Source organism: Physcomitrium patens, chromosome 12 (assembly GCF_059467195.1).
Source record: "Physcomitrium patens ecotype Gransden chromosome 12, ASM5946719v1, whole genome shotgun sequence".
NCBI classification, from domain to species: domain Eukaryota; kingdom Viridiplantae; phylum Streptophyta; class Bryopsida; order Funariales; family Funariaceae; genus Physcomitrium; species Physcomitrium patens.
Genome location: NC_143421.1, coordinates 1,101,012 through 1,120,783, shown reverse-complemented (window position 1 = coordinate 1,120,783; position 19,772 = coordinate 1,101,012). Strand labels below are relative to the sequence as shown.

General features: G+C 32.0%; 1 protein-coding gene across 11 annotated transcripts; it reads right to left on the bottom strand.

The window, feature by feature from the left end:
- Positions 1-11,324: 11,324 nt before the first annotated feature.
- Positions 11,325-16,927, bottom strand: LOC112289761 (protein POLLEN DEFECTIVE IN GUIDANCE 1). 11 transcript variants are annotated; one of them, XM_090254538.1, is made up of 12 exons: positions 16,786-16,927; positions 16,433-16,681; positions 15,520-16,150; positions 14,862-15,013; positions 14,558-14,664; positions 14,047-14,135; positions 13,763-13,836; positions 13,023-13,341; positions 12,737-12,834; positions 12,427-12,549; positions 12,168-12,236; positions 11,325-11,898 (listed from the first exon to the last, which is right to left on the bottom strand). In XM_090254538.1, the coding sequence occupies exons 2-12, from the start codon at positions 16,658-16,660 to the stop codon at positions 11,689-11,691; spliced, it is 2,100 nt and encodes a 699-aa protein (XP_090110664.1). In that variant the 5' UTR covers positions 16,661-16,681; positions 16,786-16,927; the 3' UTR covers positions 11,325-11,688. The 11 variants fall into 11 exon arrangements, 10 of the variants coding, with proteins under 10 accessions (XP_090110664.1, XP_090110666.1, XP_090110665.1 ...); XM_090254540.1 differs by having other exon boundaries at positions 15,520-16,147; XM_090254539.1 differs by having other exon boundaries at positions 16,433-16,678; positions 16,786-16,925.
- Positions 16,928-19,772: the final 2,845 nt, after the last annotated feature.

Genomic DNA, 19,772 nt, shown 5'->3' with positions numbered 1-19,772 from the left:
CGTTCTTGATATTGTTTTGAGTTGGTTGGAGTGCCATTTCTTATGTTTCTTGTATTTTCAAGAATAGTAGTTCCAGTTAAGTGTTTGACAAAGGGAGCGTCATGGCAATTGAAAGTACAAAGAGAAATACGAAAAAACAGGACAGTAGCAAACGAGATTTAGAGGATATTGAGAAGGTGATATCAGAGCAAAACTGAAGAATTGAAGAGCAAAAACAGATGATAAAAAGAAATTGGAGAATCCAAGCTAGTACTGGAGTGGAAATGGATTCACCAATATGAGTCTTGGACGAAAGAAAAAGAACATAGTGTCAATTGAAGCCAATTCACAAGTGTCAATTGAAGATGTTTCAAAATGGATGAGTTAGCAGCAATATCAATTGAAACTTTGGGATGCCTAGATCTTGAAACTGGAGGCTTAAGTCCGTATATTGGATGAGTATAATGAAGATCTATCAAACCAATTGAGGAAGGAGTTGATGGACGGATTAGAGGAGGAAGAAAATATGAATTTAGAACCAGAATCGATGGAACCTATATTAGATAATGTAGCAAATGATTAATTGGGTGGACTAGAGGAAATAGTAATTTTGTAGAGTTTTGTTAAGTAGTTTTTAGATAGGAATCAATTGTGTATTTGCGAGGACACTGCACAGATAAGAGTGGGGCTATGTAGAATAGATATTAGTTTATTTTTATAAGATATTGGTAAAATAGATTCATAGTCCATAGAATAGTCAGTTTGGAAGGATGAATGGTTGATTTAGTTATTAAAAGCAGTTATTATAGGATTATGGTTAGAATCTAGAAATCAATAGCAATTGTATAGGAATTGTAGAAGTTCGTTGGGGTGCCAGACTGTAATAGTCATGAGCCAAGGTTAAGCTTGGTACTACCTCTTTGTTTTTTTTTGTTTTCTTTGTTATTGAAGAGTAATGGATAGTTTTTGAATATTGAGAAGTAAGTCTATGGAATAAATCAGAGATTGATTTATGAGTTATTGATTATGTAATTGGAGTATTATGTGATTGAATTATATGAGAAGTTATTAGAAGATTGATTATGGATGGAAGATTATGATTGTTGTTTATTGAAAATTGTGTGTGTTTTGAACAAAGGAAGTCTGTGATTATAGAAATTCTGTGAATCCAGATTGGTTGGAGTGAAGTCTATTATTTCTTGTGTTGGATGGAAATTATGAGTTTTGAGTAGTCTTTTAAGAGTGCAGGGTTGCACACTATTGTTATCAGTTGATGAAGGAGTATTGTTACTGGAAAGAAGCATTGTAGTATTTCTTGGTGTTTTAGTGGTTTGGAATACAGTTAATTGTGTGACCCTAACTAGTAAAGTTCATGCGCTTAGTCTTTTCCTATGTTTGAATTCTCCTATATAGGTTTATTCTGAAAAGAATTTATAGAATAAATAAATTGAAAATTACATATGATATTATAAATAACATTCATTGAAATTTCTAAAAATCCTTTAGACGTAGTGACATTTATGTATCTAATTAATAATACAAAAAAATACTAACTTTAAGAAGACTTAGCTGACAAACTTTTCTTTGATCTTGAAAAGACGATAGAATTATAGTTAAAAGAAAAAAATATCTTTTTGTAGTAGACTATCATTGAAAAAAAAAGAAAATTCTTGGAATTATTTTTGCTCTTGTCTTTTCTTAAAAGATGTCTTAAAATATGATAAAAAATAAAATTATCTATTAAATAATAAAAAAGATGGCATTAAGATCTCATCAATGCTATACAAATTTTATATAAGTTCTCTTCTTTTGAAGAAGATCAAATTAAAAATATTACTTAAAAAAATATTAATAAAATTATCTAAAAATGATTTTAATGAATCTTTAAAGAAATTATTTATCCTAAATAAATTATTTTTTTCTTTGATTTATCTTGGATAATTTTTTAGTCATTCAAAAAACCATAAATTGATTTTAGATCTCAAAACAACTACTATCTAATCATAAATTAACTTTTCTAAAGCTTATAGTAAAGTTTCATGGAATTTCGTCTTCAAAATGCCATGTTTTTTTGATTTTAATAATTATTTTTTATATATGACTAAAATTATTTTTTAACAAGTATTTATAATAATAGACATTAATGAGTCTTTTACAAAAGATTTTTTGTTTAATAAAGGGGTGAAATAAAATTACTCCTTTATAACACATTTATTTATTATATCTAATGAAATCTTTAATATTAAAATTTAATATATTTTTTAACATTACCATCTATGAAGAATTTTTATCTATTTAAAACCAAATCAAAAAACTATTTTTTAATATACCAATAATTCCACAATTACTTTGCATGGAAATAAAGATAATATACTTTACTTAATAAATATTATCATATAGTTCAATCTAGCATGAAATCTTGAACTACTTTTAGGCAATCAAATAAAATTTTCAAAGTCCATTACTTTTAGGCAATTTAAAAAAATTAGACTAGTTGGCTTTGTCAAATCAATTTGGTAAGGTATAAGCATCTAACTTTGAAATAAATAAGTTTTTTAGAATCCAATTTGACATTTCTCAAAACATGTAAGAGATCTATTAATTTTTATCAATAAATTACATAAAAAGTAGATTATTGGTATTCTACCAAAATTAATGTAAAAAGTTGTGCCATTATTGTGAAAAATATTTTATTTATCTTCTTTTATATTTTTAGTAATATAAAAAAATTCTATAAAAACTATTCATAAAATTAAATTCTTGATTAAACACTTCTATCCTTATAATAAGTTATTTTTGTAATAATGATTTCTTTTAGTTTTAAATTTTTTTAGAAATTTGGTCATTGTTATAAAGTCTTTGCCTATGTATTATTTGATTTCAAAAAATAATATTTTTTTATTATTTTTATTAAATGAAGTATAAAATATATTCTATATAAGAAGCATAATTTATTAAGATCAAATTTGATAAAGTAAATGTTAGATAAATAAAAGATAATATCTAACGTAAATTATTAATGGTTAAAAGGTAATAAAAGATAATAGAAAAATTACCAAAGTGGTGGCTAGGATTTATAATGGCGGCTAAGTTAAGTAGCAGATAGGTTAAGAAGAATCTAGGATTGTGTTCCATGAAGTAAGAATGAATAAGAATGAAGTTGAGTCACAATGGATGTAAACTCTACCTATAAATAAAGAGTGTTGGGAGTGACAGGTATCTCATTCTACACTTCTCTTGTATCTAACCTTGTTGATTTCTACTTACTTATGTCTTGTTTATTGAGTTTCTTCAATAGGTTACAGGCCCACATACATTTGATTGAGCTTCTCAAGTAAGTTGAGTTATTTGCTGGTTCTTGCTCTTATGTGGAATAGATCTTATGGTGTTTGTTGATGTTAGGATCTATATGATGTAATCTTGTGTTTTGGCTTATATATGTTCTGATTTGGATCTTATTGATCCCTAGCATCTGTTTGAAGGTTCTTAATTTTTAGGATTGAGTAATTAAAACCTTATACAAAGACCTTGATAGTGTCTTTGGTATTGTGGAAGTTTTAGTGAGAAAGTAAATTTTATGAGTTAGAAAACTTGATGGTGATACTAATTGAAGTCTATATACTTTTTAGAAGCTTTGAAAGATGAGTTAAGAGTGTTTAGAGTGAAGAAACACTTATTTATTCACAAGAGGGCATTCTAAGATTTTGCTAGTGCAAAATTGTTTTGCTGATTTTAAGCACATGGAGACTCCTTTTCTTGATATATTTTAATAGACATGTTCTTAGATATGGCTTCTAGTGAAGGTGAAGGTTTGACAGTAATTGAGAAGTTTAAAAGTGATAATTTCTACGATTGGAAGGTAACAATAGAACTTTTGTTGGCATTTTTGGACCTTTGGAATATGATAGATGAAAGTGAAGAGCCTCCATGCATGCATATTGATGCTAAAGAGAAGAAGGATTTTACAAGACGTAAAATGAAAGCTTTTGGCATGATTGCCACTAATTTTGATGAATCCAATTTGTTTCACATCATTTCTTACAAAGGATTAGTAGAAGCATGGAAGATCCTTTGGAATATATATGAGAGTAAGAACTTATCTAATATCATCTTTACAAAGAAGAAATTCTTTACTTGCAAGATGGAAGAAGGTGATGATCTCATGGCTCATGTCAATAAGGTAAAGGCCCTTGCTAATTAACTTGCAACTATTGACAAGCCTTTAGAAGAGAGTGATATTGTCATGACCTTGCTTATGAGCTTTTCAGAGTCTTAAAACTACCTCATTATAGCATTAAAGTCCATCAAACTAAAAGAGCTTACAATGGATTATGTAATGGCAAGACTTGCTTATGAAGTGACTAAGAGGAAAGAAAAAGAGCCTCAAAGTGAGAATTCAGCTCTCCTTTCAAGACAAGACAAGGAAAGTTATTTTAACCAATGTTGTCATAATACGTGAAGTCTTGCTTGAGAATACTCTGAGCACCTGGTTGTGGAAGGTAGAATGGAAATTACAACAATGAAATCTTAATTCTAATAGAATACTAACAATGCTAAACAAGCTTTAATCAAATTCAAAGAAACCTCGAAGAAATTTCAAAGAAACAATAAGAAATCTTAAAGAAATATTAGAATGATCATAAATATCTTTCAAATACATCTCAATTCAATCTTAATTTAATTCCAGTTAAAATCCTATTGAACTTCATTAAAATTTTAGGCCAAAACTAATTAAATCTTAAATCCTAATAAAATCCTAAATTCTAAACCCTAAACCAAATCCTAAACAAATTTTAAACCAAATTCCTACCAAATCCCAACCAAATCCTAAACAAAACCCTAAATCCTAAATCAAATCCTAACCAAATCTTAAATCTTAAACCAAATCTTAATCAAATCCTAAATCCTAAATCAAATCCTAATCAAATCCTAATCAAATCCTAAATCCTAAATAAAATCCTAGCCAAACTCTAAACCAAGCCCTAAATCCTAAATCAAATTCTAAACAAATCCTAAATCAAATCTTAATCAAATCCTAATCAAACCTTAATCCTAAATCAAATCCTAAACCTAAAACAAACCCTGAATCCTAAACTAAATCCCAACCAAATCCTAAATCCTAAATAAAACCCTAACCAAATCCTAACCCTAAATCAAATCCTAACCAAACTCTAAATCCTAAACCAATCCCTAATAAAATCCTAGTAATTCCTTCAACAGATTTAAATCTCAATAACTAATGAATAAATCATTGATCTTAACTCAAATTTTGCACACTTCTTAAAAAATAAGTTAAAAATAAGCACAAAAAATTTGAAAAGGATCGAAATTACTAAATAGATGATAACCTCAAAAATGTGCTCACATATTGGTCGGCCTCCTTCTCCAACCTTGATGCCAATCTCCCAGAGCCAATATCTCTCGTTTTCACAATTCGATTGATTTCAAAATTCTCATATACATAGAAAAACAAGTCTTATATCTTCTCACATAAATTTCATTCCAATCCAACTAGTAGATTGCGAGAAATATTAAAAACCTTTACTAGACCTAAAATTCTACTTTTTGAGACCTTAACCAACTTAAACCTCAATAATCCTCAATTCAACTATTAGATTGAGCTCAAATTCACAACACATATTGAACACAACTATAACCATTAACCAACAAAATTTCACCTATAGATCTATTACAAAACTATTGAAATCACCCAAAATATAAACCCTATTTTATTTCATAAAACCCAAGTCTTCCAAAACAAACCTTGACTTTGCAAAGCTCTTACAAAGTCATAACAACTCCAAATCATCCAAAATCAATGCTTATAAAAAATTTATTCAATCTGCTATCAAATTCCACTCTCCAATTTGCAAAAGAACCATGAAGTCGTCATCGAGACTCAGTTTTGTGCCTCAGGGTCTGATTTCGACCCTAGTTCATAACTAGCCCTCTCCGGGTACCAATATCTAGTTTTTCTAAGTAAGGTTTGCTAGAATTTACTCTTCACTTCTTTCTTAAGATGCCTATATCATTTATTTTTCCAATCTACTTTTTTTTGCCTTACTTATGGTCTTACAAAGTAAGTAGAAGTCACCTTTCTAAAAGGCAGCATTAGGACCTTTTTGTTTTACTACCCTTTTGACTATTAACTATATTTCTAAGATAATTTGTTCTAATACTTTAAACTAAGATTTCCTACATTATAATAATTTCTATGCTCTTTCACCTATTAGTCGTATTACATCATGACAACATGGCAATGCAAGAACTTACTTCATTTGTAGGAAACCACGTCATTTTGCTATTAATTGCTACAAGGCTAAAAAAGAAAATAGAGAAAGTGCAAACAATGCTTGTGATGATTATAGAGGTAATGATTATGCATTCATGGCAAGTGAAGATACTTCAATGGATGCTATGTCTAAGTGGATTTTTGATTCGGATGCCACTAAGCACATGACTCCATATAAGTGTTCATTTGACACTAAAAAAGAAATTTCAGCAATAAATATACTCATGGGAGACAATGGCTTAGTACAAGCTATTGAAATGGGCTCTATTATGCTAGAGATTTTTGTAAAAGGCCAAACTAAGATGATCAAATTGAAAAACGTCTTACATGTGCCAAAGATGAAGAATAACCTCCTCTCAATGAGTAAATTTGTTTTACATGGTTGTAAAGTACAATTTGATAAGAATGGATGTTTTGTGAAGACATTGAAAGGAGATGATGTTGCAAAGGGCTTTAGAGATGGCAACTTCTACTTCATCAAGTGTAAGAAGGTGAATGGAGTTGAAGTGGTGATATTTGCTGAATTTCTTCAAGATCAAGATAAGTTTGGCATTTGGCATCAACGCCTTCGTCATTTGAATGCCAAGAGCATGAAGGAGCTCCAATCCATAGTAAGTGGCTTAGATCTTGGTCATATAAGCCACAATATTATGACACTTGCTTGTGAAGGTTGTATTCAAGGCAAATAACAAAAGGCTAAATTTTCAAGTAGAGTGGCAATACGTGCAACCAAGTTGTTGGAGATAGTCCATTCTAATGTTTGTAGACCTATGAAGATGCCATCAATAGGAGGTACAAGGTACTTTGTCACATTTATTGATGATTTTTTAAGGAAGGTGTGGATTTTCATCTTCAAAGCAAAGAGTGAGTGTTTTACAAGATTTAAAGAGTTTAAGGTACTTGTAAAGGAGCAATGTGAGTGCAAAATCAAGATATTACGTATGGACAATAGAGGTGGTTATATGTCAAAGTAATTCAATAATTTCTTAAAGATATATAGTATTGCAAAACAAACCTCCACTCCTTACACTCCACAACAAAATGGAGTTGCTGAAAGAGCAAATTGAACTATTATAGAGATGGTAAGGAGTATGCTTCATGCCTAATACTTTAGACATGAGTTTTGGACAAAAATAGTAGTGAATACAGTATACAAAAGAAATATATGTTCTACAAGTGCACTTATATTAAGGACTCCAGAAGAAGCTTGGAGTGGGAGAAAACCTTCTACTCTCACATGAAGACCTTTGAATGTATAAAATATGCAAAGACACTAGATTATATGAGATCAAAATTTGATGCAAAAGATACAAAATGTGTATTTATTGGATATTATGAAGATACAAAGGCTTATAGGCTCATATATTTGGAGACCAAAAATATCATCAAAAGCCATGATGTTGATTTTTTGGAACACAAGAATATTTGTGAGTACTTAGAGATGTATCCAAGTAGGAATAATAGTATGTTTATCAATACATCTTCAAATTCAGCAAAGAAAGAAGAAGTCGAAGATAATGATGGTTGTAAAGATAGAAATGAAGATGAAGAGGCAAAAAAAGTGGAAAAAAAGGCCTTTAAAAATGCTAAGACTAGAAATGAAGAGCATGAAGATGTTGATGATGACAGTGATGAGGATTATCAACCTTTGAATGAGAAAAGATTATCTACAAAAAAAATAAAATAAAATAAAATAAAATAAAATAGAGGAGACCACACAATACAATAAGTTGAGTCTTCTTCAAATGAAAAGAAATATCATATGAGAGATAGAAAACAATGTGACGAATGATAGAAGAATTACATCTTTCCTCAAGTAAGTGAAGAATATGCCAATGTTGCACTTCTTCATGATCCATTGAATTCGTATGATTCAATGAAGTCCATAGATGCTTTGAAGTGGTAGAAAGCCATGGAAGAAGAATATCAATCATTCATAAACAATGGAACATGGAAATTGACTCAATTTCTATCAAATCAAGCTTTAATTGATTGTAAATGGGTGTTTAGAATAAAGAGGGATGCAATGGATAATGTTGTCAGGTATAAAGTAAGATTGATTGCCAAAGGCTATTCACAAGTTGTTAGTATTGATTTCAATGAGACATTTGCTCCCATAGCCAAATTCACCACCATTAGAACCATTGTGGCAATTGGAGCAGCAATGGACTTGGAGATACATCAAATGAATGTGAAGATGGCTTTCTTGAATGGAGAGTTGGAAGAAGATATCTACATGGATCAACCTCAAGGATTTATTAAAGAATGTAAGCAACACCTTGTTTGTAAGTTGAAGAAATCCTTGCATAGGCTCAAGCAATCACCAAAGATATGGTACCAATGCATCGACATATTCTTTGTGAATGAGGGATTTGTAAGAAGCAAAGCTAATTATTCCATGTATGTGATGAAATCAAAAGTCTTCTTGCTAATTGTTATTCTTTATTTTGATGATATAATTATCTTAACCAACATCTTGAATAAGATGGATTGGTTGAAGAAAAAACTAGCAAAAGAATTTGAGATGAGTGATTTGAAAGAGCTCCACTATTGCTTAGGAGTGGAGTTTATGAGAGATCAAGCTAAAAAGATCATTACATTGAGCCAAAAGAAGTATATTGAAGAAATATTGAAATGATTAAACATAGAGGAGTGTAAGCCTATTGGAACACCATTGGAGGCCAATATGAAATTAATGAAGCTCACAAATGAGGAGTTTGCTCAAGTTGAAGATGAAATGAAAGATGTTCCATACAAGGTAGCAGTAGGCTCACTTATGTATGCAATGGTTGGCACAAGGATGGATCTTGCATATGCGATGAGTGTTGTGAATCAATACATGTCAAAGGCTGGACCAATCCATTGGACAACCATTAAGAGGATCTTGAGGTACTTAAAAAGTACTTTGAACTTCAAATTGTGCCTTGGAGGTAATAAAATTGTATTGCATGGTTATTGTAATGTGGATTGGGCTAGAGATGCAAATGATAGAAGGTCAACAATGGGATATGTATTCTTTATTGGAATGGGAGCAATTTCATGGAATTGCAAGAAATAACCAACAATTGCAAGGTCTACAATGGAGGCGGAGTATATGGCAATAAGTCATGGTGCAATGGAAGAAATATAGCTAAGACAAGTTTTAGAAGACATTGAACTTGTGCAATTAGAAGCAACTCCAATAAAGTGTGACAATCAAGGATGCCTTGCCTTTGCAAAGAATCCAAAGTATCATTCAAGAACAAAGCACATTGACATTCAACATCACTTCATATGGAAAAAGATTGAAACAGGAGTAATTGACATAAAGTATTATGCAACAGAAGACATGCTTGTTGATTTGGTTATAAAAGCATTAGTGAAGGATAGACATTACAAATTGATAAAGGCATTAGATTTAGAAGCCTTTAATCAATAGCAAAGTGGGAGTGATAAAGTAAATGTTGGACAAATAATAAATATTACCTAACGTAAGTTACTAATGATTAAAGGATAGCAAAAGATAATAGAAAAGTTACCAAGGTAGTGGCTAGGGTTTATAGTAGTGGCTAGATTAAGTAGTAGCTAGGGCTTGGAGTGGCGGCTAGATTAAGTAGAATCTAGGGTTCAATTGGATGAAATAAGGATGAATGAGAATGAAGTTGAATCACAATGGATGTAAACTCTACCTATAAGTAAAGAATATTGGAAGAAAGAAGTATCTCATTCCACACTTCTCTTGTGTCTAACCTTGCTGATTTCTACTTACTTATGTCTTATTTATTGTGTTTCTTCAATAAAATTATTTATAGGCATATTTTTCTAGAAATTTGTTGAAAAAAACTAAAAAACATCCACAATAAAAATCTTTTCTTCTCCAAAGATAGCATAGTTCTTGGATAGCTAGTTACATTTTTAGTTCTTAAAGTAACAAAGTAATTAAATAGAACTTTAAAATTCCTTGATGTAGAGTGATTATACACAATAATTTACATGAAATTTCAATATTAATTATTTTATACTCTTAATATTCTTAACTCTGCATTCAAGAATAATGAGTTAAGTAGTTTGGTGTAATTTTTCTCTACTCCATTAATGCAATGGATATATCACATTTATGTATCAATATATATATATATATATATATATATATATATATATTGCAACATAAGACATCAATTTTTTTAATTGTATTTATATCTATTAATTATAAGTTCATAAAAAAATAAATATATTAATCATATATTTAAGTTTTTTTTATATGTTTTATTCTTCAACCACTTTTTTACTTAATAATGGTATTATAACATGATATTGTATAAACTTCAAGTGGCACTTAACATTGTTGAATTTGTCCATCCCTATTCTTATAACAATATCAACTTAACATGATAAAGGCTTTTAATTAGTAAGTAGATTGAGAATTATTATTTAAAGATATTTATTATTGTAATAATTTAGTCAATGAAATAATAAATCTAAAGCTAAATCAAAAGACATGTTAATTTATTCTAATTACTTAAAATTATGGTAGGATTAAATATACATTTTTATAGTATTTCATAAGAATTTATTATTTGTTATTTATAATTTAATTGATCTAATATTTTTAACAAAGTAAAGATTAGATGATTAGAATGGGCACTGAAGTTGTTATAAAATATGGATATTTCATGTAGCAAGTTGATCAATCTTTTTTTAAACTTCAATATTGTAACATTTAACATATTAAGTACAATAAATTCTATAATTTCTCTTGGTATGATACAAACCAAAATTATTTCTTTAGATGTTTCATATGAATAACATCAAATCCAAATTTTAAAACATAGAAATAGGTTACCAGAACTATCCAAACAATTCATGCTGTGCAAAGAATTTTGCATTATTCAGCAAACGATGTTAGCTGATGCTAAGTCATGGCGTTCGGAGGATACAGATACTTCCATTCTATAAGTCTTCAATACACTGATATTTTTAGGAATTTCCATACCCATATTCTCGGCTGTGTCGCTGCTCCGGTCGTTGCACTGGGCGATAATGGACAAACACGGCGTCATATCTCAATAAACAATTAGATTCGAAGCAGTTTGATGCGAATATTTAGAAGAATACAAATAATCATATGCGATGTGACAGGGCAACACGGGCATCAACCCAGATACAAACTTTGCAAATCGGTGTATCAGCAGTAAAAGACTCCAGGACGGGCTAATTCCCCAGAAGCTTTTTTAATGCATCACTATTTATAATCCTTCTTAGACACCCTTGTGAGCATCCGTAGACTACACACATGCGAAAAAAATAATCGAGATGCCTAGAAAAATTGAAGACGAGAAGATACATTTGATCATCACTCCAGATCGAACTGGTCTAGTACACCAGGGTTCGAGTGTGAAACCCAAAAAATATCCAGACTTCGGCCAATGTGAATTATTTCAGTCTGCATGCAAGTGGTGGCCTTCTTTGTGTTTACATCGTTTCAGATACCACGCAGCATGCATCTGCAACCCCAAACCAACAAGTATCTTCAAGGCCAGAAGGATGATGTAAGTGCCTCCACCAAGAATAATAATGCCCACCACTCTATGCAGAAGTGGCCCTTGTGGAAGAAATGTAGCATACAATGGAATCAAGACCCTCAGAACCTGCACAAGAGCTGCGATATATCAACTAGTTGCCTAGAATGAAACACGAGGATAAATAAGCTAGTTGAGTACTAGTGAGTAAAATCGCCCCTCAAACAATTCCTGAAAATTATGTAAGATAATTGAATAATCAAGTGAAGCAGATGCAAAGGACATCAGGCAGTTCCAGCACTCAGCAGGTAGCAGTTAAACCCACGCAGGAGCATTTGAAAGGATGACTAGCTCCAGTTGGAATGTACATTCAAGGTAGAGGATCGATGATTGCATACCACACAAGCAGGGGCAAGCGGTACAAAGTGTAGAGTCTTGTGCACTTCGTGTGAATGACTGTTCAGAGTCTGAAGTAGACACAAGGATATATTAGGAGATGAGAGCACACTTAAGCAAACCCAACACACTAGATTTCCTTACAAGCTCAACCTAAATAGACGACCGACGAGAACATCAAACAAGAGTAAAAAACCACATCCCACATATAGCCTGTTCTGTGCACCTGTTCCAGGAAAAGACCAAGCCATGCCTAGTTACCTGCTTACAAAGAGCTTGGAGAAATTCTGAATATGCACTGGGCTTTATTTCGTTGAACTTGGCCAAGAATGAGTGTTTGATCACATCAACGAGTACTTCACACAGAACTACCATCCCTGCATTCTGCAGTGTTCTGCTTTGATGAGTTTATAAATGAGGGAAAACAAGGAAGATAAGATTGATTCCAGTTGGAACAAACATTAGATTCCATTCCATTGAATTCTAGAATGAAGGTTACAGCCGAGACTTTATTGAACAATGCTGAAATATAGTTACTGCAATTAAAACTCCTGAAAAGTGTAGCACCCACATAAGCAAAATTCCAGAGCCAGGTGTCCTCGCTATTCTGAATATTCTGTGCCAAAACGAATAAAAGATGTGCCATGATGTGGAATCGCTCCACTGTGTCTGCACAAAAAATTATCACAATTTTCAGTCAGACGCATCCACTTGTACAACAAACGCAGTTTTTACTAGCTAGACCGAGGAGAAAACTCTAGCCATATACAAAAAAAAATATGACCTCAATACAGAAAATTCAAATTTCCTTCCTGATACGGTAAATCTCATCACGTAGTGTAGTAATCGGATGATACCGTGATAGGCCATCTTGTGGAGATTCTCTTTGGCGACCCGTTTAAAAACATTACTCTTGATTTCGGCAAAATTGTTCGAAATGAGGAGTGTGAGCAGCGCATTATTCTGAGAGTTGATGGCCGCTGATACTGTGATAGCTTGAGACATGATCACAAGAGAGTGCACCAGGAATGACACAATGGCGATACTCTGGTCCAAAATGAATTGAGCCCACTGCTTGATCAGCCTCTCAGGCGGAGAGTCTCCAATAGCTACAGCAGAATTGAGAAGAATCTGGAGCACATCGCCTCCAAAAGATTGACAAAGCTTGTCAAAGATCTGCAACACATCCACAAAATAGTGTTTATGCCGTGGAAAGAGCACACAGAAATCCATAAATCTCAATGTATTAGTTCATAAATTTACTATATTTGGATTAGGGAACTTTGTGTTTATAAATCCACCTTGGTTCACCAAAACCATTTAGTAAACACAATTATACCTTAGTTCAGATCACTAAAGTGATCTGACAATTATAATCAGTTTACTACCTTAGTTCAGTACACTAATAGTTTAATATCTTAGTTCAGAGCAAACAATTATAATAGTTTACTACCTTAATCTTCTTGTCACTTAAATATATAATTAAGCATGTCAAACTAGACTTTCACTGTTGAATGATTATTACGCCAAATCGTACACCATGGTCTCCCAAGGGGTCAAGGCAGTCAAAAGCATACAACAAAGGTAAGATACGAACCTCAAGGACATTGAAAACAACATATAGCTTAATTGTGGCTTGGCCTCGAATGTAATGATAAATGAAACTGATATCTGCAATTACCAGTTAGTAGTGAGATAGCATACACTGTTCTAATTAATGTTAAGATCCGACTACAGTAGTGCAAACTTAATCGACCTCCTTAATCCTTTCGTATTCAAAGTGAAAAATTGGATTGAAAATTAGTTACTGTCACTCTAGGTCACGTGTCTCTCAAATCCTGCTATCCATGGCACCAGTAAACAAATGAAGTTGAGACATACCAGCCTGCTGAAGAACCGCCACGCCCAGGACAAGGATAATCAATGAAGCGAAGTCAGACAATTCAGCAGCATATGGTCTTTGAAATTGCCTGTCCCAAAACAGAATGGGCATATTCTAGAATAAACCTAACAGTCACAACTCTCAAGTTTTTCCTAGTGGCCAAACAGTACTGCAAGTGCCGATTAAAATATCAACCTTCCTTGGGTGAAATAAATAACTAATTTCGCATGCAAGCCCTTATGATTGGTTTAAATTTCAGAGCACATATCTAACATTCATAATACCTGAACTTCGCGAGAACAATCCATTTCATAAATTTATTATTTTCTACCTATTAATAGGGCTACCATCGGGCCGTGTGCATTGCCCCCTCAGTTATGGCCTTTGATATGCAGCCTCAAGGGTGCCCAATTCATTTCATAGACTTCTGCTAAATAACCATTTGAAATTCATCAAATCTCCAATAAGAAAAATACCTGTAATGGACATTAACCTCTCAAAAAAGCTTACCTCCAATGCAAGATCCGCTGCCAGAGAAACATAATGATCCTAGCTGGCATAACTGTGAACAGCGAAAGGAAGGAGTCCAAACACACGAAGAATCCAACATCGATAAGCTGCAACCATTCCCAGTCACGCAACGAAAACATCATTATGAACCGTAAATGATTATCTACTTACCCAACTTGCAGAGAAAACAAAGAAATTTCCTTTCAACACATTCATTCACAGATCTTAATATTCATCTCGAAAATTCGGTAAACATAAACTCCCATGCAAATAGCAATTAAGCTTCAAGTCGGTGAATTCTCACCAACTCACATCTCCACGGTACATGAAACATTGTGTTGTATATACGCTCCCGTCTCTGTTGTATGCCATGTGATGGATGGCGCTCGGACAAGCTCCCCCTCTGGAATTCCTCCCGCAAATAATTTATTGGTGATAGGCCAACCACCGCTGGATCTGTTCCAATTATTTGTCATTGAACAGTATCGACACAAAGAACCTCAAGTAGAAACAAGCCAACAGAATGCAGACTACATTTAAAGAAACTAGGAAGCAGTTTTAAGTGTTAGCTCAGTGAACGTTTTTCTTTGCTCCGAAATAAGCAATGCAACTGAAAACTCAAATTTTAATTGCGACCTCCCGCGAAGGCGTCAATAAGTATACAGCAGTCTCATTAGCAAGACTACATCAGGATCTTGAACGAGATACAGAAACAAAAGTACTTGCCACTCTTGACCAACAGAAACAAAGCTCAGGAATATTTCACTGTCAGACTTCAACCTAAAAGCTTTTACTCATTTTAACTCAAGAATGTGCTGCTAGATTTGCTGCCTTCGAATCGCAAATGCTGCATTTAATCCAATGATCTCCCAACCACAACCACCACAATTGAGGAAAAGATAAATAAGTTCAAGAAAGGATTGAGTTTACAGGAAACATAACAAGTAGAATGAAATACTTACATTCTGAATTCGCAGCCATCAACCTTTCCCACTCCGTCAAATGCGGAGTTTCGTAGCTTGATAGTAGAGGCCGGGGCAATGGGGGAACTCTGGACCCCAATGACTGCTCAACCACATCCACATGCCCAGGGTAGCTTGGATCTGCGTCTGGCTTCTGCATTTTCAAAGAAACTAACCTTGGAATTGGGTGTTTTTCAACTCCATTCCCTTGAACGGGTGAGCTGGGCAATTTCTCAACGGCTCGCTGCCTGAGCTCCGTGGAGATTTGTCCAGGAGCAAACATAGGTTCTCTTTGACCACCTCGAGGACTGTATCCTGATACGATGTTGAAATCAGGTGCAACAAGAGATGTTTGTCCCGCTGATTGATCTATTGGCAACGATAAACGAAGGTCCGGGGCACAACCATCATTTAATGCATTGTCGGAATAAATTTTATCGTAAGACGAAACAAATTCAGGCCGAATTTCACTTCCAAAATCTAGAATTTTGTCTTCTAAGCCATGGCTAATCAGCGTTTCCACAGACCTACTTTTCAAAGAGAGCTCTCTGTGAAGCACACCAGGGCCAGGCACACCAGAAGCCAAATTTCTCAAATTCTCTGTAATAAGAAGAGAGTTCTGACCGAGCTGCTGAAGATCAGCAGCCGGAGTGGTATTAGTAGCTGTAAGATTTTGGATTCGAAATTTCTGCTCAGCATCTTTGGACTTGAGAGCTTCTTTTGTGACATCATCAAAATCCATAACACTAACTCCCCTAAGATCAACCACAGGTTCCAAACGCAAGTCCGCAAGAATGTCACCTGCACGCATCTGAATCATTTCCTTCAAAGCACCAACATCACTCACTGGAAGAATCCCCAAGTCGATGTTCCGCTGCGGACTCACACTAATCAGACCTAGAGTAGAACTAACCTCATTTTCTTCCGCAACGTCGCCTAAATCCTTCTCCCCAAGGACCATTTCAAACCCAATGTTCTGCCCCATCTTCCTATGCTTGTGCTTGCGTCGCTTCCCCTTGATCTTCGCCGTGGGGGGCAAGGACTGTTCTTCTTGCCTCCCAACCTCCTCATCGTCGCCAGAAGTGTCAACAGTCAGAAGCTCATACACGCCTGTCCTCCGCCTCCGCCCATAATTGTCCATCGCAATCGCTCCCTGCTACTGCTGTTGCACCTTCATCATATCAATTTGGGCGTCGAAGGACAAACCCACTATATACCTAGATGCGATGGCAATTCAAGCTCAATTCAGAGATCGAGCAATCTCACCAAGTCGTGTAGGGTTTAAGCTCCGAAACATGGCCACGACGCCAGGAACGTGGAAATCGAAATCGAAGTCGAAATAGGCGACCTCGTGCCAAACCTACAGAGGCCTGAGTTTGGAAATGTGGCAAGGAGGAATTAAGAACCTTCTGCAGCCCTCCCTAACACCCCAAATGTAATGATCCACCCGGCTTCTCTGATGCGTTTCTGTTCTGCTCCCTCCCTTACACTCCTCCACATTATACAGCTTTTCATTCACCGAAGTTGCATGCTGCTAAAAAACTCGAAACTACCAGGTTACACAAACATCTATTCCTTCTTTTCTCTTTTTTCCATACAACATAAGTTCTTCTAAAATATAGAAATGTGAAACGTTATTATACCCCCCCCCCCCAAATAAATAAGTAAAAAAATAAATTCATAGGTATGAATAGGGTACCCATGTGCCCCAATAGACAATAAAAAGCAACCGATTATTGTTGAATTTTGGATTTAAGTCTACACATTACATGATTTTGGAAAAAATATGAATATACATATATATAATTATAAATATCGTTATACGTATATTATAGAGTGACATTTTGATCTCCAAAACAACAATGACAAATGCAACATTGAAATTTTATATTAAAAATTATTTAATAACTCTTAAAAAGAGAGTGTATATATATATATATATATATATATGAATCTACTGACAATAAAAACTCTTAAAAAGAGAGTATATATATGTAAATATTTATATATATAAATGTATAATAAATACATAGAGGCACCTAGATATAATGCTAATATATTAAATAGCATATGTACGTATATGTCCTTTTTTTGTTTCAAAATATTATATGCATACTATTTTTTATATATATATATATATGTGAATCTACTGACAATAAAAAAAAAAAAAAAAAAAAAAAAAAAAAAGTTAAGTAAATGCATTGCATAATTATATTTAAAGAATCAAATTTGAAAATAAATTTCATATTTATAAATTTTTAGACTCATTAAAGAAGTCTATGGACAATATAATCTCTGTGTCAAAAACACTGAAACACAGTTTTATTTAAAACCCTTGACAAGTTTTCAAAACATTGATAAATTTGTTGATAACAATTAAAAAAGATATAATAAAAAGTTCAATAACAAATCTCTACAAAACATGTTTTTGAAATTACTTGAAAGAACAATTATCGGAATATAAATTGTGATACTTATGTTTTATAAGTAAAAATATACATAAAATAAGATTAAAATCATTATTAGTATTCATAAGTCAAATTTTAAATACTTTTTATTGAATAATAAATTTTATTTATTCTAATTATAATTGATGTTAATGTGTTTTATCTTATTTCAGATGAATTAATATTTAAATTTAGATTTTTAATCTTAACATATGGTAGTTTTAATTATAAATAGAAATTATTCAATTTATGATTAAAATAGATAGTGAAATAATATAAAAAATATTTTTAAACTACATAAGTATAATATAAATTTGCATTTGAATCTTTGTAAAACTTTTAAATAATAACATTAATAGTAATTTGGATGCATAAAAAAAATATTATCTAATTTTATATAAAAATATTTTTAGTATTTTATAAAATATTTTTTATGGGTTTCTTTTTTGTAAATTTTAAATTTTTTTAAAAATGGAAATATATTTAAATACTTGTAATATCTTAATTTTTATTTAAAATATTATTTAAAATTTAATTGAATTAAAAAAATGATTAAAATTGTAAACAAAAATAATATATAAAGGTTAAGATCCACAAAAGAATAATTGTTAGAAGATTTTTTATATTCTCTCTCTCTTTCTCTCTCTCTCTCTCTCTCTCTCTCTCTCTCTCTATATATATATATATATATATATATATATATATATAATTATTTTTTAATAATTTAAAGTCTATAAAATATAGTAAAATTTAATAATTCAAAAAGTTTTGATTTTTTGATTTTTTGATTTTAAAAAAAATATATTATACAAAAATATAAATAAATCATTGTAGTAAAATTTGAGGTATTTAAAAGGCACTTTGAGCTTCAAATTGTATCTTAAAGGTGATAATATTGTATTTCATGATTACTATCATGTGGATTAGGTTTGACATACAAATGTTAAAATGTGAACAATGGACAATGTCTTCTTTACTGAAGTAGGAGCAATCTAATGGAATTGCACAAGATAACTAAAAATTGCACAGTCCATAATGAAGGCAAAGTATGTGACAACATGCCACAATGCACTAGAGGCAATTTGGCTAAGATAAAATTTTGAAGAAATTAGATTAGGGCAATTAGAGGCAACTCCAATAAATTGTCACAATTAAAAATGCCTTGCTTTTGCAAATAATCCAAAACATCATATAAGAATAAAATACATTGACAACCAATATGACTTTAAAGAGAAGAAGATTAAAAAAATAAAAAAATAAAAAAACAAATAATTTTCTTTTGACATAAAACAAAATCATTGATATCTATGACAACAATATTTTATAAGGCAATGCATTCTTGTAACACTATCAAAGACATGAGTCATAAAGAACTAAAAAGATAATAAATTCTTATGTCATTCAAAAAGAATAGATATTCCTTCAAAAGTAATATAGTATTTAAACTTAAATGACTATTACCAAAGACTAGAAGACTAGAGATTCTCCAAACTAGACTAAGAACAAGAAAGGAATTGATAAGAGTAAAAACAACTTTACTATCAAATCTACTTGGAATTATCTTCTATTTAATACTTCTTACTAAAACAATATAATACATCTATGATAATATTTTCCCCTCTTTTCTTCCTCTTTTTAGGAACAAATTCCATAAGTATCAATAATCGTATGTTAAAAAGTATAAAATAAAATAAATTATATTTCTTACATACTCTAATATTTGTTCCCTTCAAAGATAGTTGATAGGTCCTTTGAACCATTGATAGTATCTCATATCAATATGAAAAGACCAAATTAATATTTAAT